The following is a 22,500-nucleotide window of genomic DNA, read 5'->3' on the forward strand; positions in this document are numbered from 1 at the left end:
CCATATACACATGAATTTCACCTACTCATAAACTGGTTTAGAAGTGATCTTTTTATTGTGAAAATGTTTTAATAAAAAAGTAGCAAAAAAAATTCTAGTGCTCATCCAAAAAGTTAGATAGGATAATGTTAACAAATACATTATATATGATTCTTTCCATTTGAAGGTATAGTATAGATTCCAAGTATAAAGATTTTCAAATGAAAGCATATATAGCTCTAATCTTTATATATATATTTATATTATAAAGATTTGGAAAGAAAAGATGGTGAGTTAATTTAACATTAATAAGTGTAAAGTTTTTGAGAAATGAGCCATGTTTTGTGAAGTCTCATCCCTTTCATTCTTGAATTCATTCTTGAAAAACTAGAGACAAGTACTTGACATTGTCTTGAAAACAGTTGTTCACTATATTTTTGAAAGAATGTTATGCGAGGTTGGTAATTAAAGATATAAAACAGGCATAGACAAGACGTGAAAATTAACCACTTTGAGCAGTTCCCATTTTACTGGAATTTTCATTTTCATATCTTGTTTGTTTTTCCCTCTAGTTTTAAATATTATCATATTAAGATTAATGAGTACTCAACTACTTCTCTCTTCTTCCATGCATGCATGCATCCATCTTTACGTTGGTGCACTTATATGTATATATATATATGTTAATCATATTGTAATAAGAAACTAATTAGGATATCTCATGATATATATATAGATTACTTTTGAGAGAGAAAGTGAAGAGTACTAATTTGGTTATATATGTGTGTGTGTGTGTGTGTGTGTGTGTGTGTGTGTATAGAACTTAACACAATGAAGCAAGGTTTTAGAAAGATGCAATAGCTATATATCTTTTTTCTTTTATTTTGATAAACCTTGATAATAATTATTACAAGGGAGATCAAATATAAGATTTTGGATTAGGATACTAATGTTTAATGTTTTACTTTTCTTTATTGGTGGTTGCAAAACAAACTAATACTACCCATCTTTTCTCTCTTTGTCTCTCTCCATAGAATAAAGTGTGTGTGTGCGTGTATGTGTGTGTGTCAATCAATATATATATGTGGAGGAACATGTAATGTGAAAAAAGGAAGAGGTTCTCTGCAAAGAAAGCTTGGATTGGATACATGGAATCTGAATGCATGAGACCTTTTATTTATTTATTTTTCTTTTTGATCATTCACCCTATCTTCTTTTTCCACTCTAACAATAAAAATATAATAATAGCATAAAAAGTTGCCTATAAAGTCACAAGATAAAATAAAGAAACCATAATAAAGTTCTTTAATGACAATATATTCCTGCAATTGCAAACAAACGTAAAAAGCAAATGCAAGAAATTTAAAAGTCTCGGGTTCAAATCTCATTGAATACAATGTAGATCTCTGGTTGTGGGTATGTGTTTCTATTTAAACTCCATGTGATTCTATAAGAACACACTCGTTAGATAATTAATTTTTGTTTCGTGCAAATGTCATGGTGTATATAACATTTATAAAAAAGAAAATCATAATCTTAGTCAATAGTAAACTTATTCTATGATAAAATTTGGAGTAAATTATCTTCACCTGTCATCTAAAACTATAAATATTTTGAATTAATATTTTTAATTTATTACAATTTATATCATTTATCACAATTTTGATCAACTAATTGGTTTTTCATAGGTTACATACATAATGTGATATAATCTCACAAACTACTCACATAAGGGAAAAATCATCGACTAGATTACAAATTTTTCATCACGAGGAAACACTAATACTGATTTTTGCTATATATATATATATAGTTTAAATGATAAAATTCAAAATTATAGGCAGGTAGGTAGCTAAGTGATCATGACTTGTTTATATGTTTTCAATTATCATAATGTTTTACTAAAATTAATAAAATATTTGTATCAGTGATAGTGATGTGGGTAAAATAATTATAACCAATTTTATTGACTCAAATAAAATATAGTGGTATATGCTGATTTTTTTTTTTCGTGGGGAGAAGTATAAGCATTTTTTATGAGAGATATACAGACAAATTTGGTTTTTTAGTAGCTTTGAAATATTCGCTAGTTGCTTTTTTAAAAGCAAGTCTAATTTTTATATATATATATATTTTTTTCCTTTTTTGGTAAGACAAAACTATAATTTTTTAATTATAGCATCAAAATCAAACTTTATGTTTAATTTTATTGAATGATTTGAATAAGCTTTTGTTGAGAACCATAAGCCTAAAATTTATTCTTTCCTTGATTGAGAAAGATAACCATATAAATAGCAACCGTTCAAATACTCTTTAGTGACTTGTGTTGTTGTTGTTGTTGTTGATTGTTCTTCTTCTTTTTTTTTTTAACATCACTTTCGTTAAGAATAGTATATCAATAATTAAACTTTTTCTTAAATTTTTTAGTATTATCTAAAACCCATATCTTATAATTATTTTATTTCTAGATTTTTTACTACATTATTTATATTTATAATCTTGATGTTTAAATGTAGTAAAATTGATTAAAAAGTTGCACAAACTTTTGATTATTATATATAATTTTTAAAATACTGAAGAGTTAATTTGCACAAACAATTACACACAATTTTAATCATGGCTGTGCTAATTTTTTGTTTTCTTTATCATTCAATAATAATAAAAAAAAGCCTTTTCATTCAATTAATCAACAAAATAGATAAAAAAAAAACATACCAAAAAAAAAAAGGAAAATTTTTTAGAGGCAATTGTTTATTAGCTATTTTTTTTTGCCTCAAATGAAAAGGTCACAAAGAAAGTATTCTTTCATTATCTTATCCAATATACAAAAACAACTTGGGATGCACACTGCCTTTCCTTCATGTGCAGCATGTCACAGGCCTAATGATACTTCCCACAGTCTTCATGTGCTGTAATACATTCTTCATCTTCCTTATCTTCAACTTCACATCATTGGTTACAAACATGAGTTATCACAATTAATTAAGTTATCCATTAAGTCAAAGAGCCACCAGCAAACATCTGATGAAAAAGTCGACAAAAAAGAAAGAGAAATCCAGACAATAATTAGCCGATGTTCTAAGGATTTGCGAGGATATCCTCTAATTCAATGCACAAAGTTCATTTAACTGAAGGAAGGTGATAAGAACTGTGATGCCAGAATGATCAAGTTCTACACCTGAATTGTTTTCTAGCAAAATCAAGTGACCTGGACAATGATAAGTGCGTAAATGAACACAGACGGAACACTAAAATGGTCATAAAGATGGGAAAGAAACAACTTAACAGAGCAGTGACTTTGCGCTTCTTGAAATAATCACTCTGATTGAGCGTTCTCAGTTAAGAACATGTGAGTTCATAATGGTGTGCTAGACATAGAATGATCACATTGAATCACTACATATGAAATGAGTGTAGTTTATAAGCAGGCACATCTGCAGAAAGTTAACAACGCATGTATCTGTATGTATCTGTTTTCTGATATCATGAAAGATGGGAGTTCAAATGGAAACAATTGTGAAAGAGCAGTTGTTAGGATGCCTCAAAATGTACAATCCTGTGAGGAAGAGATAAATTCAACTTGCACTAAAGTATTCGCAGATATTTGGGAATACACATATTGCAGTAAAAGAATCATCAAACAACGTCAATGAAATTTTGGGCACCAAAGAACAATAAAATCTCACATTTCAAACCAGGGCTACTTATATAATAGAAATATGGTTGCCTGTGGTATTGGCTATTATAAGAACAAGACACTATTTCATCAAGATTGCTTTCTGTCTCCGTAATGTTCACTACTATACCAACTCCTTTGGTTATGACTATTCAGCACAAATTCAAGAACAAATGCAACAATCAAGTCTAGATATCAAGGTGTAATAATCAATCCTATAAAGAATAAAGAAAAAAGGAAAAAAAAAAAGAAAAGGAAAGGATGTTTGAAGGTTCCGACAGACTCATTCAAGAAAAGTTTTTCTTCATCATCATTGCTGGAATGATCTATTCACAGGATTGCTATCAGTGCTGCTATCTTTAACAAGAAAATTTTAGGAACTTTTGCCTCCCTATTAAATCTACTCAATGAATTAGATCTGTTTGTAAGCAGAAACCAAGCAGGTTTATCACAGAACCCTTGTCTCTACCAATGATTTAGTTAGATATACAAACAAAAACACAAATTAGACTTAAACGGGAAAAAAAAAACCCTACTGTGTCTGAATTCCTCGATATAACATGACCTAAAGTAGATTTAATAACAATAAAAAAACATGTATGTACAATTTCCTCCTTTCTAACACTGGGAATACATAGAAAACAAAGTCCGTTGCATCATATATAATCTACAATTCTTGACTAGGTTAATCACGTTGGCCTAAAGAAGGCTCTAGGGATTACAACAAATAGAGAAAAGCTCTTTCATAATATTGCCACCAGTGAAGCACTAACAAACAATGGATGAAACTACACAAGTTGGACTAGACATTAAACAGCAAGAGGATCTACAGAAGTAGTTTACAAGGACAAGAGCTACTAATAATACATGGCAAAAACAAATATGTATAACATGAGGCACATGATTGGACCTTTAACAACTTGGACATATGCAGGTCATTTAACTAGCTAAGGATCATTTTCCAAGCTCTTTGAATGCAAATTAAAGCAGCTGCACTTATCTTTCAGAGCTTCACTCTCTGTTCCATATTCTATGAACTTGTACTCCTCCTGCTTAAAAGCAGACGGCACTTTGCCTTCGCTGTAGCAACGATTGCACAGGCTAAAACTGTTCTTGGTCTCCTTGAATCGTGATCCTATAATTGGATATCGGCATATTGAACACGTATGCCGGCCATGGCGCACCCGATCCCCAGCTTCAAGTTTTGCCAATGTGGCTAATATGCCAAAGCCCCAATCTGGGTCATTAAACATCTCAAGAAACTCAGCATATGAGACAACTGAATTATCAGTTTCTCCATGCAATTCATCACTGGTGCTATGAGAAGGGATATAAGCAGCTCTTAATAGCTTAAGATATGCAAGTGCATCACTTCTTCTTATCTGAGCCCCACCTTCATTGTTAGGCCTCCATAATAATGCATCAAAGGCCACTCTCTTCCGCCTGTCAGTAGGACCTGAACAAATGGGAGCAAGAATAGCAAAAAACATGCCTAAATCCACTCGTCCTGAGCCAGACACATCCAAGACAGAGAGGACCCTCTCATTGATCGCTTTCATTGCTCCCTGGAATGTCTCAGCTTTGAGAAACTTCAACATCCTCCGAAGAATCACTTCTAAGGCAGCCTTGCGAATCGATTTCTCAGGAATACCATTACCAGAATAAGATATAGGGACATCTGTCTCGCTCATTTCTTTCTTCAAGACATCTGCATCACAGCGACTCAATCTCGTGAGCCTTTGGAAAGCCCTGATCTCCAATGCATTTGCCAAATCTACCCTCAGAGTTGTCTTCCTTCCCACTCTCTTAAATTTGGATGGCTCAACAATAACAAACTCCTCCCCATCACCACCAGCCCCTTTTGTCACCTTCTTCTTTTTCTTCTGAAGCATCTTGAGATGAGCAATGGCATCATAGACCTCCACTCTTTTTGTCATTTTGAATGCCTCTTTCAGAGCTTTCTTTGCCTCCTCTGATTCCCTTGCGCCCAACAATGCAACAGCCTTGTTTAACTGTGCACGCCAATGGTTTGGCCGGACAGCCAAGACCCTAGTATACATCTCAGAAGCTCTTTGATACCGGCCAGCATCCATAAACAAGCCTCCGAGATTATACAAGGCATCAGCATGCCCTGGCTTCAAGTCGATAGCCTTCTGAAATTCCTGCACAGCTCTATCATCCTCCCCCATGGCATGCAACACCGATCCTAAATCACAATGTGCATCCGCATAGTCTGCTCTCAAAAAGATAGCTTCTTCCAGGGCCTTCTCAGCTGCCCGATACTCACCAACACCAAAGAGGGCGCTTCCAAGAAGCTTCAAAGCCCGGAAGTGGCTCGGGAATAGAATGGCAGCCTCACGGTAATGCTCGCAAGCACCGAGAACCATCCCTTCGCCTTCCATTGAAATTCCAAGATTGACATGGATTTGGGGAAGGAGATAAGCCCACTGGTTCCCGCTCGCCTCCGCAGCTTCTAATGCGAGCAAAAACTCCTCTTTCGCCTCTGGATACTTCCCGAGAGCGTAGAGAGCGTTGCCGGCTCGGAAATGGGGGCGGACGTCGGTGGGCTGGAGCTCGCACGCGCGTTTGAAGCTATTGAGAGACTCGCGGAAAAGCTGGTGCTCGTAGAGCCCACGGCCGATAGCCATATGCCCATCAAAGGCCTCCTCCCTAGCTCGCGCGCCGTCGGCGCGGGCGCGCAGAGCAGTGAGCTCGCGGACAAAAGTTGCATACTCCGGCGTGGAATCATCCCAGTGGATCCGTCGATCCGAGAGGTCCGTTCCACCGATCTCCCGCGACCACCCGGCGTCGGAGTACGAATCGAAGTTGTTGTTATTGTTGTTATCGGTGCTGCTCTTGATTTGCTTCGACCGGAGGCGCTTGATGAGGATCTCAAGGTCGTCGATGAGAGACCAAGTGGATTCGAAAGCGATGCCGTGGTTCGGCGTGGCCGCCCACGCAGCCGACGACTTCGGAGCCGGCGGCGGCAACGCCGCCACCTCCTCCTTCGACGGCAATTCTGAAGGCGAAGGTGAAGAAGGGAGGTTGAGGCCGAGGGCATCGAAGTCCCGATCAACGTCACCAGCGCCATCGTCGTAGGTCCGGAGGAGGCCGTCGAAGGACAGGCCACGGTCGTGCGGGAGGATGAAGTCGGAGTAGGTGCGAAATACCTCGTCAAGGATGGCGGAGATCTGTTCGTCGCTAAACTTCACGCGAGGATTCACGGCGATCACCAGCGCCGCCATCTCAGCCCGGTCGAGCCCACCATCACGGTTGACATCGAAGCGATCAAATATACGTCGCACCTTCTCCGCCCTCACCTCCCTCGAAGCCATTGCCGCCGCCGAGAGCTTCTCCGACGACGTCCCAACCCTAACCCTAACCCTACCCGATCTCCGTAGGATATCTCTTGCGATCGAGAGAGGAAGAGGAGGGAAGGAGTGGTATGGAGACCCAAAATTCGGACCGCATGGGCCTGCTAAGCTATCATTTCTCAAGGGGCCCACAATGGATGTGTTGGTAACTTTTGTATTCGTGGGTGAGATTTGTGGGTTACATTTAATGGTTTTGTTAATGTTTTGTTGTAATTAAGAGAGGGATTTGGGTTGGATCAGCTGTTTCATTCTGAACAGGGAAAATTGGGAGCGATTGAGTGGCACGTTTTCCATTGGATGAATGATGGGCCCCAGCCTTTGAAGCTGTTTGAGGATGGACAGCTAAATGATTGTAGTGCCAGAGAGGAAATGTGCTGGCTCTTGGATGATATGAGGGTTTTAGATGTGAAAAGAGAACCTAATAAAGGTCGGTACGGTGAGTAAGAGGGTCAGGGGAATGGAGGGTGGTCCTTTTTCTAGGGTTAGTTTTCGCGTGCGTTAATCTGTTGCTTTTAAAGGCAGGGCCTTTTGGTTCAGGCTGGGCCGGAGCCAATTGATTACCGCCAATTTGGGGTGGTGGGCCCCGTAGGGTACGATGAGAGGGAGGGATAGTAAGAATGAGGATGAAATGGGTCCGGTTTGACTGGTGATTAGGGTTCAGTCCAATTTGATCTCATTTATGAGCGCTTTTGTTATATATATATATAATGAGTAATTGTTTACATTAGACTATGATAATCATGAAGTATTCTACAGTATCACACAATATTCATGAACATATAATCTAATAACTGTGATTAAATATTCCTTAAAAACAGTAATCTAAAGACATATAGATTATCTATTCTCATAAACTTATTACCATAAAGATTCTTAAGTTGCTAGCGCGCTTTTAGTGCAGAGAGTGGTTATCCACTAACAAGAAGGCAGTCAATAATAATAGGTGCTTTATTTGCTAATCATTGGTTTGTTTATAAATAAACAAAGTCAAAAGTTTGTCACATTCTCCACATAAAAACTTAATAATAACGCCCTTGTTTGGTATGGTGATAATTAATAAACAACATAAAAGCTGGATGTTAGTGGGATGGATGCAAACTTCATTGCTTGGAGAGGGGAACACGATTAATGATGAAGTACCAGTTGTTTGTCCATTTAAATGTAGTTGAGAAAGGAAAGGCCAACAAATTACATCCACTGTTCAAGTCTTCATATATTGCATTCTATATCACCAAATTTATGCGGACAGACGTTGTTATTGATTCCAAACATTCCCATTTTCATGGGTGTTAACCACCACAGCAGGAGCCACAGGCAGGAAGTGAATCTGTAAGCAAGGATTAGGGAGATGATGAGTAAATGATTATAAATATGAAAATATGTACAATGTGATAGTTGCCGGATGTATAACTTGAATGGATTACTTACTGTGGTCATTTGAGCGCATATCAGACATGAAGCGAGGGGCACGGGGTCCTCTTCCAGGGCCGCCACCTCCACCAGGACCACCACCACCACCACCACCATATCTCTTTGTGGCACCGGTGCCTTTCTTGTACTCATCTGATTTGTCCAACTGAAAAGGGCAGTTTATAGATAGTATCAAGTAGATGTTTAAAGAAGGTTATGTAGATTCCTTAAATGAGATATAGTTATGCATACGGAGAACATTGTGATGAAAAACACCCCAATGAGGTTCACTATAGCCCAGAAAAAATCACTGATTATGCTCAATCTCCAGATTGTCCTCTTTGGTTTCATAACACCTGTGGTAGGATGCAAACAATACAAACGGTAATTTAATTAGCCACAACGAATAGGCTTCCATTAACTCCAATACAAAGTGTGTGCACGAGCCTCTGTGTGTGTGTGTGCGCGAACGGGCGTGTGGGTGTGGCGTGTGCCCATCGCATGTATGACTAGTATAGATTTAAGCCTTTGAACAAACATGAACAGTATCGGTTTTGTTTATAAATTCATTTGAAATAATCAAAACCAGTAAAATTGAAGCACCACACTTTCAGTCACAATGAGGAAACACCTTACCAAATTCGTTGATGATAGAACATGATAAAAAATGACTACTTTGTCACTCAAAAATTTCACAGACAAAAACTTATGCACGGGCATTTCTTTAAGGGGGAAAAAATTCACCAACACACCCTCACATTCACCTTAAATAAAAAAAGCAGCAAAATAATAGATTGCTACTAGATCAATCACCAAAAATTTCATGTAATTCTTATGGAAAAAACTTAGTTTGATTATTTATAACTTGGAGTTTGATGGATTCCAGCCGCCACAAACTCATTTCTCAATTGCAAACCTCTCAATATTTCAATGAATCATTTCTTTTCAATATGGAACAAAGTCCTACAACATTATATGCACAATTGGGTATGCAAAAACACAGCCAGAGACAGAGAAATCGGTAAAGACATGAAGAATATTACAAAGCTAAAAAAATATAAGGTGAGTTTAATAGAATTATCATATCTCAACATCAATAAAATAGTGATAAAGAATAGTTTATCCCAAAGTATGTTTAGCAATCTCGACCCAATTAACTCATGAATTCATTGCAATTCATTCACCAAGAAACATAAAGCAAACAGTTCTAGGACATCAACAAGAGACGAATCTCCATGAGCAGTTGAAAAAAATATCCAATAACAAGTTCAAAACATAGATGTTCAAATAAATTCCTTATGTTCAACATAAATGTGCATGCATACAAATGACCCCAGTTTTCAGGCAAATATTCCAATAAAATTGCAGATTTCAATGCTTTTAATTAAATTCAAAAAATAAAAAATAAAAACAAAAATCAGTCCTCCCAGGACCCAATCTGAAATTGCCCTAAATCATCACGACCAGACGACTAAGAGTAGGAATGAAAATTCAACCAATAAAATAACAACTTCGGATGAGAAACAACAATTCCTAATATTCAAATCAAGGATAAATAACAACAATTTAAGAAGGTAACAACAATCCCTAACATTCACACAAAACCTAAATCTCAGGGCTAAAATCTAAATCACGGATTTCGATACATATAATTAAACCAAGAAATAATTAGTCCATCTATGATCCAATCTGAAATTGCTCTAAATTATCACAGACCAGAGAACTAGCAATAGGAAAACCAAATTCAACAAACAAAACAACAATCATAGAACCCTAATTTTTAATAATAATCCTGATCCTCCACAGAAACAACAATTAAGGTATAAAGGAAAGGCATTCTCGTCCCCAATTAGATCTACTAAACAAGAACCCTACCAAAATCTATTGAATTCTCGATTTGATCTATAATAAAAACCAGAAAACCTATAGAAAAAGAAATCAAAGCAATTACCGTTCTCGACGTATGCCATGGCTAGGGTTCCTTCGAGCGCCTCGGAGTCTTCTCTCTGAGAAGAAGAAGAAGACGCTTGACGCCCTTTTATAGACGATGACTTCGAGAAGCTCCACGTGTATTTTTCACACTTAACGAGAAGCCTACCTCACCAATCTGACGTGGCAAGTTCTTATTGGTCATACGTCAGCATAAAGAACTTCCGTGGCAGAGCCTTATTGGTTGTTATCAGCTTTATATGACATTTAAATGAGATTTTTTTTTTAAATTACCGTACATATCCTTATAATCGTGTTATGACCTTTTAATCATTCTAATATTTTTAATTATAATTAAGTTATCAAATTTAGTCGAATTGGATCATTCTAATCTACAGTAATATTTTTAAATATAATTAAATCTTTATAATTTATACTTGCCCATCTACACAGCGGACTAAAATGACCTAATTCAACTAAATATAATAACTTAATTGTACCTAAAAATATTATAAGGACTAAAAGAACAGAAAATACATAATTACATGAATCTGTACAACAATTAAACCTTTTTTTTTTCTTTCCAAATTTGAAAATATATAAGCCAGGATTATAACACATAATAAGTTCTTCAAAAAAATAATAATAATAATAATACACTGTTCTGAAATAGAAAGGCTTAGCAAATAAATACATTGTTCTGAAAATTTTAAAAAATTTTGGATAATAATTATTGGATAAGTGGATAACCATTAATGTGTCTTTTTGAATGGATAATAATTTCTGGATAACCATGGTCTGAGAAGTATTATTTATGTGTTTATCTAAATTTCATATTTATCCCAATAAACTCTTGACAGGATGGAAGAAGATGATGTCTCTCAATATGGCAATGCCATCACCTCATAGAGCATACCAATAAGATAAATCCAGATGGTAAAGATTGGTACCTGCTGTAAGCTTCTGCTTTTCAAAGAACATCTCAATTCCTAGTCACTAGATCCCTTGGCAAACTTGTGCAGGTCTGAGAAATCCACTGAGATATTAACTTGATGATACAATACCAGCAGGCATAAAATAAGAGTTAATCTGTTCAGCTCAGCAATACCACATGCAAAACTATGGAAACCTGATAATTACATTCAACGATGTACATTGACAGTAAATTTATTTCTTGAAGATAGTTATAGCTCGTACAATTCGCGCATTGGATTTGAACCAGATTTTTTATTTTGTTGAGGAACTAAACAACAAATTTAGTAAAGAATTGTCAGGGGAACCATACACATCAGGCATACTGCAATTTACTACCTGTTCCCAAGTGGATGTTCATGCTACTTTTGCAAGGGAAATGATCATCGACTGCTTTTATTCTTCATCAAGGCCCATTTTTCCATATGATCCCTCATCTCCCATGATGCATTGGCCATTTCCCAGTCCCAATTGTTCTTGATAGCTGACTTTCCCCTTATTTGTGTGTTGAACATCTCTTGCTCCTGCAAAAATAGAAATAGATCACATGAACTGATAAAAACTTACAAGCAATTTAGAGTTCTGACGTTTCTTAGGAATATGCCATGAAAGTGTTAGAATGTTAGAAACATGTCATTCATCAAATCAAACAAGGATAAATGCTTTTAACAAGTATACTGACACACTGGTTATCAAGTAATTCACACATGTCTACTTAAGCTTTGTTACTGGAAATACAATCCATGCAATTGCTCTCCTGCCAGCAGGCATGGCAACTAAATAAAATGTTTATAGGTAAATGGTCCACTGAATGGCACAACATAGTCAAATCTAATTATAATAGATCACATTCCTCCATAGCCTTGTCTTGCCTTCACAGTTCTCAGAAGAGAGTTCAAGTCCCGCAGAATAATAAATTAAAGAAGTTAATTAAATGGTTCGTATATAGCAAGCAATCACAGTAAGTAATTCGTTTGCACAATTTTGCAGTGAGGAAGCAATAGCAGACCTAAATTCACTTTAACCAACTGAATTTTTTCAAACCTTTCTTATCAGCTCAAATAACTATAAATGGGAGATCAGAAAAGCACCTAATAATCTTTATAAATGATGAAAATGTCTTCTTATCTATAATCATAACACATCTTTGAAAGAATCTGATGCTCCAAATACAATTCGTCACAAATAATGTCTTTGAAGCTATAATTATATCATTATATTCAAAAGAATTGATGGTTCAAATACAATTCTTCACAGATAAGATCTTTGAATCCATAATCATAAACGATCTTTCAAAAGAACTGTTGGTCTATATACTCCTCACAAATAATGCCTTCAGATATATAATCATATCAGATCTTTTGGAAGGACAGGTGCTTCAATTAAACTTCTTCACAAATAATGATTAGTGTAAGTCTAAATACAAATAGTGGGAAACGAACAATTATGAGAGATGAATACTGTGAGAGTAGGTATCAATGATGCTGGAAGGCTGACACAACAAAATAATCAGCATAATTCCTCAAGCCACATGGCCAACAACAAGTTCAATGGGGTGACCTTAGTCACAAGAGCTTCATGCCTCCAATAGAAAAATCAGCCAAATGACCACCAGCTAAATCATCACATCCTCATATCTTGACGTAGAAACACCAACTTTGTTTTCTTGTATGAGCAAAGATAAGAAACCCGTCCTACTGAAAAATCTCAACTTTGTGATGAATGTTCGGAGTAAAACATTTTTGAACCATGCAGTAAGCTAGTGAAATATGAGATCAGAGTACTTTATCAATTATTCCCACAACCAGTGATACATCTATTTCTGCGAAAGAAACATAAAACAGACCAGATCTTCAGTGTTCTGGTTATCAAAAATATTGGATCCTAAGTTTACATTCATGAGCAATTCACAGGTTTGCAAATTAAATATCAGATCACAACCAAGACGAAGTACTAATTACCTTCTCAATCTTTCTTTCTAAAACAGGATATTCTATCATATATTATATTGAAAGTATAAGTGTATGACACGAACATATTATGTAGTATACCAGGAGATAGGATTATGGCAGTCACCATGAAAAGTTACTTCACTCTAGCAAATAAAAGAGAAGCTACATAATCACAATTTACTCCGCACAACATAGGTAATTTACACTTTACCCATGATAAAATGTCTTAGTCAGTGAGTAGGAGCAAATATGGTTGACAAGTCCATATGAAATTCTCCAACAAGGTAAGTCTCCCTAATTTAGAGGTTATCAATAGTATCATTGAAATAATATAGATAAGCCATGAGCCAGCGCTATGGGACCAGAAAACCTCCATTTACCATTAACCATAATTATGAATGATATGTAGTTTAGTAAATTATTTAGAAATAAACACAAAGTAAATATTTGTTAAGTGAGTTAATGTGCTGGTTCTCGAGTAAGCTAACTGGAAATTGTGAAGTGGATGACAATAATTAATACCCTAAAATATGGGATTCTAGGTGTATGGATTGATTTGACGAAGAAGGCTCCAAAAAAATATTTAACCCTCCAACTTCAAAAAAACCTGCCATATTTGATATGAATAAGATCATCAAAAGGAAATGGAAATGGTCCTCAAGGATGCTACCCAAAATCTTGTGCAAAAATATTACCACATTTGCAGGCACAGGCCCATCAGCTCGCAGGGAAAGAGGCTGGCTCACAATCTTGAGCGCTGTCTCCAAATCAAGAAAACCAGCTGCCACCATTCGCCTTAACACCCTGGCTTGTGAATACTTCCCCCTTGAAAAAAAGAAAAAGAGAAAAGATTGAAATGATCATATAAAAAGGCGCTCATTGCAAACATATAATGTGCAACACGAGTCCATCTCATATGACAATAATAGGATAATGAAAAAAAAGACTAGAGTTCAGCCTAACAGAGAAAAAAACGATTGTCTATATTCAAAATCAAGTAACTTACTTTTGGGGGTTTGTAAAAGGGCTTAAAGTCTCAGGAGCAGGTAAAATTCCAGCAAGCAATGCAGACTCGCCAACATTTAGGAGGGCAGGATGCTTTCCAAAAATAAAAAAAGAGATGCCGATTCAATTCCAAATTTCCCATGACCCCAGTACATCTATAAAACAATTTCAAGCAAATGCTTAGTATGACTCAGTACTCTTCAAGTACATAAAACAGAAGAATAGATGTTACACTGGAAATTGGTTAGCACAGGCAATGCATGACTTTGATGGCAGGAATGAATATAATGCATCCAAAAAGAAACATAATACATGATTAGATAGACACTTCTCAGGAGTCTTTTTCGTTTCCTTTCTTTGTTCTACAAGGTTCAGAAATATTAGTATACAGTAGAAGAGGACCTCATCTCTATGACTACCATTGGAACTATCAAACTTACTAATAAAATAAGTGGTTACATAGCAAAAACCTTCATTTGTGCATGCTGTATAATAGATTGCAAGTGGCAAGCACCTAAAGACTATAAAATTCCTATCAAGTTAGGTAGCAAGGTATAGTATTTGCTATTTTAGAAAAATAAACAAATTAAAGTTGAAAGCAGTGATGGTTGAATTCGAAATTGATACCTTATTCAAATAGGAGTACAAAATTTTCCATTTTGACAGTCTCCTTTCCAATATCAATGACAATATCCCTTCAACAAATTTTCTTGACATTTTACGTTCATGTGTCAGGAAGACATTCTTGACTAGCTGCAATAGACAAACAGTTTTCAAGTCGTCATCAAAAGGTAGACGAAGTACCATACTTTCTCATCATTGTTTGAAACTAAAACAAAAAAAAAAACAAAAATTGAACAAATCCATCAATCTTGAGGATCAGTAGTTCAAAAATTGGACAATGAGGGATGCATCACAAAACAGAAAAATTTTCAAACATTTTTACAAGGATCACAACAAGAGTGCCAATATAATCAATAACCCATTCAACATTTAACATATACAAAATGTATGACTGAAATTCCTATGATACTACTTAGAATAAACCATACAAGAGAATCAGTAATTATGAACATCAAGGCAAATACAACTCCACACTGACAAATAACAGCATTGTTCCCTTTTTTTCAATGAAATCTAATACAATTTCATACCAAAGGTTTCAATTTCAATGATATTAAACCCTAATTTTGTTTTCTTTTCAGTTACCTCTACTTTCCCTCAATCCTAAACACACATTGCGCAACAACAATTCAATCCAATCTCCATTATCCACCGATTATATCAAATATCAAACTCCATCACACTAATCACAAACAAACATTGAGCATTGATTAAGAAGCATTCAAGCTCGCTGACCTGCTGAGTGATGGTGCTCCCACCGCCGCCATTAGGGAAGTAAACCACCGCCCGGCCAACCCCATATGGATCGACGCCGAAATGGTAGAAGAACCGGCGATCCTCCGACGCCATCACGGCCTGGATCAAGTGATACGGCAGCTGCGTAACCTTCGTCTCCGCCCCCTCCGAGAACGCCAGCAGCTGGTTCCATCGATCGGAGAAGTCCGGCGGGAGGACCTTGAGAAACGACCGGAAGAACAAGAATCCGGCGGAAACGGCGGAAACGGCGAGAAACGGGACCGGGCTGAAGAAATGGACGGGTTTCTCTGAAGCGAAGGGAAACGCGCATATTGGAGGGAATCTGATCTTTTTGGGTTTGGAAACGAGGGTTATATGGGGAAAGCGCATGGGTGGAAACGTGGGAACGGGGTGAAATGGCGGTGACGGGAAGGGCGGAGGAGGAGATGAGGGACATCGCGGTGTACGGTGACCAGATCGCTGAGCGGAGCAAAGCTAATATAAGAGTCTAACTAGAAGAGTGAGAGGGCTGAGATCCACCGTACAATTATCTGAAGATGGAGTTTTGTCATCAATCTTGATGCGAATCCGACGGTGGATTTGACGAGGAAATGATATGCTTATTTTAAACGTGGGCCCGACAAGTGGGACCCACTGACACTTGTCACACTTCGACTGGTTTGATTTTGCTGTTTGGAGGAATCCAATGTAATTATTGGGCTTTGTAATTAGTGATCCAATAAAAAAAAAACCCCACTTATTTTGACAAGAATAATATGTTAATAATGACTCATGTTAAGTGTGACAATAATATTTCTAGATATTTCTATATTTATTATCGCAATTATATATTTGTGTTATAAATTCATTTGTCTCATATTGATCGACCATTATTTCTTGATGAGAATTCAATTTATTTGTAAATAAATCGAGCCTAATTTTTAACCAGTTTTAATTCGGAATGATTTTAATATTATATATATATATACATTATTTAGATCACACATTTATAAATGAAACCATCCAAAGAAAATTATTTATTAATAAAGAAAAATCCCAATTTATGGGATCTAAAGACAAGAAACACACATTTTTATCAACAACATCCATATCAGTCAAGACCAAACTATTGCACATATAACTATTATATTGAAAGGGAGTTGAATCTTTAATTTTTTTAAGTGAAATAAAATAAACTACTGCTTTTATTATCCTCTCAAATGGTTAGTAAATTAAAATAACTTTAAAGCATGTTATTTATAAAAAATAAATTTATTTTATAATTTAAGAGTAAAGCATATATAAAATATTTGTTATTATAAAAATATCTTATATTTATAAATAATTATAAGTTTATATGAACTTCAAAAATTCCATTTTAATAATTTGATTATTTCAATTTATCACCGTTTCACTGCCCATTCTCTATGTTTTCCCATTTATTGTTTGATTTTCAAATGAATAATAATAATAATAATATCTTTGGAATATAAATAAATATTATTAGTAATTAACTTCAAAAAAAAAATATTATCAAAAAATATAGCAAGGCCTTTGTATAGCTGATTCTAGAATATTGTAGTTGAATGAAGGTGAAATGAGGCCCACGAGCCCAAATTTAGCTGGAGATACTTAGCCCAGGCCCCATGCCAATAATTAATAATTTAATTAAATCTACTTAAGTTAATAAGTTGTTCATCTCCACTTATGTTTTTTATATAGTAAAAACTTAATAGTAATACATTGTTTGGTTGTGAGAATAAGATTTAAATAAATATATTGAATAATTTAATTTTTAAATAATAATATAATGAACAATTATTACTATTTAAAAATAAATTTTAAATTTTAAAATATTTTTTTAAAATTAAAATTAATTAAGTCAGATTTTTGTGAAATCAAATAAAAAATTTCTCTTAATAACATTCTTATTTCCCAGTCAAGCATCTCTATACTATTGTTTATTATTATTATTATTTTTTTTTTTAAAAATGAATAAACCACTTCAAATTAAAACAAACATAATATTAATATATTACAAAACAAACAGCATAAGTCCATTAGTTGTCAAGTATCTCTATACTTTTGTTTATCATTTTTAAGATGATATCCATGTTACTATTTTGTATGGTTAAATATTACATGATATAATACTTAAATTAAGATAAAAATTAAATAAGACTTATTATCCTTAAATAATAAGCATGTATTTCAAGAATATCTACAGATGATATAAATCAACATATATCATACAATATTTAAACACATGGTCTTGACGAATAGATGGTTCATATTTCATCTTTGTTTTAGTTTTCATAATCACCGACTAATACTCAGTTTAAAGTCAAATATTTCGGTTCTTCATCATTCATATTTTGAATAAAAAATAGAAACATAAAATATAAAAGATGCTTGATGATGAACTTATGAATGCTGAAATAGGTCATATATATCATAGTCAAAAGCGGCCTAGTAGTTGTTTTTAAGAGTGTAGCTATCATCTCATGACAAAGCTTCTAATTGTCTTTAAATCCTCTGAAACATTTAGAAACATGAAATTATATTTATATGTAATGTGAAAGTTATAATATAAATTCAATTTGCGGTCCTAGTTATAATCATCCTAACTATATATTAACTCTAATGATGCTAAATTTTTTTTTTGTTAATAATCATTCACATTGCTAGGATAACAACTTGAATTATGTATCTGTATATATATATATATATATATATAGAGAGAGAGAGAGAGAGAGAGAGTTTGCTTACAGAACAAGAGATAAATTTATGTATCTGTATATATATATAATTTTGTAAAGATTTAGTAAAGATTTAGTCTTTGAGAGGAACCAGTAAAAGTGGAAGACAATGAAATTAGAAAAATAAAATTCATTTTAAAGGAAAGAACAAATCATTGCTCTGAGTACAAAGAACATAAACATTGAATAAATTGTAAAGAAAGAGACAATCTACTAACTATGGTGTGTTTGAAACTTAATTTTATAAAGAAGGAAACATTTCCATCCAATGTTTAAGAAGAAAAAACACACTCTTATATTAAAAAAAATATATATGATAAAAAAGGAGATGTTATCGATGATTGTTGGTGATGATGCAAAGAAAAAAAAAAAACAATTCAAGTCACTTTCCATCACTTTAGACCGATCCATGAATGGGTAACAAGGCAATTCAATAATATAATAAAATGGTATCGATGCAAATATTGCTTAATAGCAGTGATTGAAATGATGCTAACTTGTGAAAATATGCCAAATGTCATTGTTTTCCTTGTTTTTTTAAATAAAAATTTGCATATTTGGACGGCAACAAGAATTAAGAAATTAAGCACCTTTAACAAATGACGTAGAGAAAAAAGTGCATTGTACTCTTTTATATCGGTAGTACAAATGTATGTTTTGCTAATTTATTAATAGAAAAACTTCTTCAAAAATACTTCATATTATATTTTTTTCATCTTAATATTATTATCAATACTTAAACCGGCTATTTTTGTTTTCTCTAATGAGAATAAGAGTGATTTTGAATAAACTTATTAAAAAAAAAAATTTAGTCCCCTGAAAAATAATAATGCTATTTTGTCAGTTAATTTGTGAAAATAACATTATTTCAACAGAGAATAAATAAAAAAATAAAAAATATTATATAAATTGATATCCATGGTTTATGATAAAGTCATGGAGTATAAAATTGTGAAAAAGATAGATATATAAATAAACCACCAATATACAAGAATACCATCCAACATTTATTTATATATATATATATATATATATATATATATATATATATATATATAATGCATGGAAAAAATTTCCCACACACCTCAAATTAACATATTTTGACAATTATATTTTCTTTTTTTTAATAACTCATTTAGATCTATACCCAATAGTTGGTGAGTAATTGCCATATTAAATTGTTTTGTTGTGAATAGTTAATGTAATTAAAGAAACAGTTAAGGTTATAATATACATTCATATGAGTAGAAATTAAATGAATAAGATCTCATCATACCTGAGAAGACCTTGGCGTTTATGCTCAAGTATATTCTTCAATTATTTATAAGAAAGCTCCAATGTGAACTTAAATAAATATTTATATTATAGGAAATTAATAATATATTCTTAAACAACTCTTTCCCTAATTAAATAAACCTTGCTAATGTAATGACACATAATAAACTATGATTAAAGCATCTAATTGGATGATAATGTGTCTAGTCTTCCATTGATATTTATATTAAACAAGTTATTTAAAAAAAAATGCTCTTTCGAATCTATATAAAATAAAGATGGGAAAGAATCTATTAGATTAAAAATTATTTTACACTAAAATCCATAAGTTCAAGTGGTTTTTAATATCTACAAGTGGATTCTAAGTCAAGAAAGATCTATGAATAAATTACTTTGGATTATATTTATCAAGTTTTTTTTTTCCTTTTTTTTCCTCCAAAGTAGTATGTACCTTATACCACACATCGGTTTCATGTACTTAAAACCAGTTAGGGTTAGATACTAATTTATCTTCTTCAGAATTTTTGATATGTTTGAATGCAGAGAAAATTTATCAACAACCCAAAAAAGTTTTATTATATATATATATATATAATATGGCCAAGCAATCAGCCACACACTTTTATTATTATACCTTAATCATGTATGGGTAGAGAATTAAACTTTCAACCTCGTGCATAGGACTTAAATATCTTACAGCCTAATTATTAATGTTGTAATTTATTAAGTTTTTTTTTCTCTCAATTAAATGGTGCATTGGATTTCAATAATTATTTTGATTAAAATAGTGTAAAATTACTTTGCATGCCTTTTGTTTTTAAAACATATTAAAACATGTAATTTAATTATTATCCTATTGAACATATTAAAACATAATAAAAATTAATAGTTTTGATAAGTTTTAGTTAATTTATTACATAAAAAAAATGTATACTTCTTTCACATATAGTGATAGTCATTCTACTAATAAAAAGTCACAAACGCAAGGAAAAACAAATATAAAAATACATTAATTACAATGTTTTAACAATACTCTAGTGGAAAACCCATTCTCATGTAACTTTAGAGAGGAGAAAACACTCAGGGCCGTTTGATTGCAAGGAATGCAATGGAAAGGAATGAAGGAGTAATGAAAATGAAGGGGATTGGAAAAGACATGGGAATAAAAATTATATTTAGTTGGAAGGATTGGAAAAGTAGTTTATTGAGAATGGAAAAGAATAAAAAAAGAAATATATAATAAAATGACTACTATGCCATTTATGCATATGAATATCATTGTTATAAATATAGTAATGGGTTGTAAAAATTATTTTTTAAATTATTTAAGTATTAAAATAAATTCATTATTATAAATAGATATTTAATTTTAATAGCTCACATATGATATTATTTGTTAATATCCAAATCTTTGTTAATATCATTAATTAACAATTATTTAAATATAATAAATAATTATTTAACTTTAATTAAGAAAATTAAATCATAATAACCATTCATATCAATTATTATTCACTTTAATTTCAATAATTAAGTATTAAAATTAAAATAGTTCACTTCAATACTATTCATTTTTATTTATTATAATTAATATTGTATTTAAGTATTTTTGGAATAATTATCATAATAAATTATTTAGATTTATAATTATAAAAGTAAAAGGGTAAATAGGTAATTTACCCATCATACCTCTTCACTCCTCTCCCACTCCCCTAAAAAATGAGAGCATAGGAATTCCCTCCCATGCCTCTCCCACTCCCATTACTCCACATCCAAACAAAGGCTTCCTTAATGTAAGTAATGATTCTCATTCTTTTTCTTCAAACCAAACACCCTATCACTGTTTTTTTGCATGGGACCCACACAAAGATTAGCAAATAGTACTAGTGAATAGTACTTGCAGTGCGTGAATAGCAAGGGTTTGATCCCTTAGCCCTATGTACTTTGTGGTGAGTTACCGCTTAATTAGCAATGATTTCTCTTCATTATATATATATATATAATTCTTACTATCAAAATAATATAATCAAAAAAATTATATAGAAAGATATTCTTTTTCACATGACCAATTTTTGTAATTAAAAACTATCTTCCACAACCAAAAAACTGTTGATCTAATGATATTGACCCAATTGTGTATGCCTTGGTTTACGGAACTTTTATTACTTAGTTTCAAAATGCACTAACTGTTACCAAAGATCCTTAACAATAAAAGCAGATTTGCAACCTAATCCTGTATCGATTGGGTAAAAATGCATGTGCGGACTATCATTACCTTTGTACACACCCTTGACTTTATATGCATTTTGTTAGATTTCTTATGTATATATATATATATATATATGTATGTATCTTCCACAAAACTATTAAAAAAATGATAAAACATATTAGAATTATAGAAAGGTTTATTGGAATTCAATATTTGTTTAGGTTAAAATAGTTCTAAATTACTTTTAAAACTCTTTTTTGTTTAATATATATATATATATATATATATATAAGCTTTCATATAATGCTTTAAAAAATATATATTTCCTCATCAACAGTGTTTGTTTTTATTTTTCTCTTTTCCCCTATTTTATTTGACTTCATACCTCCACATATATATTGAAAATAACAGGCAAACATATTTTTTTTTGTTAAAGTAACTATTGTAATTACAAACTAACTCTTATTAAGAAGTTCAAAAACACAACAAAACATATAAAAATTATCAATTTTCTTTTAAAAGAACATCAAAAAGTAAATTTAAGGTTAATGATAGACTTATATCCATAGTTTTTACCTTTTTAGCATCATTTTTCTTTTTA

At 33.0% G+C, this 22,500-nt stretch overlaps 3 protein-coding genes across 4 annotated transcripts; all 3 read right to left on the reverse strand.

Annotated features, from left to right (window-relative positions):
• Positions 1–4,290: 4,290 nt before the first annotated feature.
• LOC120249479 (uncharacterized TPR repeat-containing protein At1g05150-like) lies at positions 4,291–7,105 on the reverse strand. Its single transcript, XM_039258000.1, has one exon. The coding sequence runs from the start codon at positions 6,988–6,990 to the stop codon at positions 4,603–4,605; it is 2,388 nt and encodes a 795-aa protein (XP_039113934.1). The 5' UTR covers positions 6,991–7,105; the 3' UTR covers positions 4,291–4,602.
• An 854-nt stretch (positions 7,106–7,959) lies between these two features.
• LOC120283460 (selenoprotein K) lies at positions 7,960–10,502 on the reverse strand. Its single transcript, XM_039290155.1, has 4 exons — positions 10,391–10,502; positions 8,692–8,795; positions 8,458–8,605; positions 7,960–8,356 (listed from the first exon to the last, which is right to left on the reverse strand). Exons 1-4 carry the CDS (start codon positions 10,407–10,409, stop codon positions 8,319–8,321), a joined length of 309 nt encoding a protein of 102 aa, XP_039146089.1. The 5' UTR covers positions 10,410–10,502; the 3' UTR covers positions 7,960–8,318.
• Positions 10,503–11,480: 978 nt separating this feature from the next.
• Positions 11,481–16,153, reverse strand: LOC120250577 (penicillin-binding protein 1A-like). Of its 2 annotated transcripts, XM_039259404.1 has the most exons (6): positions 15,657–16,153; positions 14,925–15,050; positions 14,299–14,452; positions 13,988–14,117; positions 12,901–13,162; positions 11,481–11,864 (listed from the first exon to the last, which is right to left on the reverse strand). In XM_039259404.1, the coding sequence occupies exons 1-3, from the start codon at positions 16,044–16,046 to the stop codon at positions 14,375–14,377; spliced, it is 594 nt and encodes a 197-aa protein (XP_039115338.1). In that variant the 5' UTR covers positions 16,047–16,153; the 3' UTR covers positions 11,481–11,864; positions 12,901–13,162; positions 13,988–14,117; positions 14,299–14,374. The 2 variants fall into 2 exon arrangements, with proteins under 2 accessions (XP_039115338.1, XP_039115337.1); XM_039259403.1 differs by lacking the exon at positions 12,901–13,162.
• Between the last annotated feature and the right edge of the window lie 6,347 nt (positions 16,154–22,500).

Source organism: Dioscorea cayenensis, chromosome 19, assembly GCF_009730915.1.
Source record: "Dioscorea cayenensis subsp. rotundata cultivar TDr96_F1 chromosome 19, TDr96_F1_v2_PseudoChromosome.rev07_lg8_w22 25.fasta, whole genome shotgun sequence".
Classification (NCBI taxonomy): Eukaryota; Viridiplantae; Streptophyta; class Magnoliopsida; order Dioscoreales; family Dioscoreaceae; genus Dioscorea; species Dioscorea cayenensis.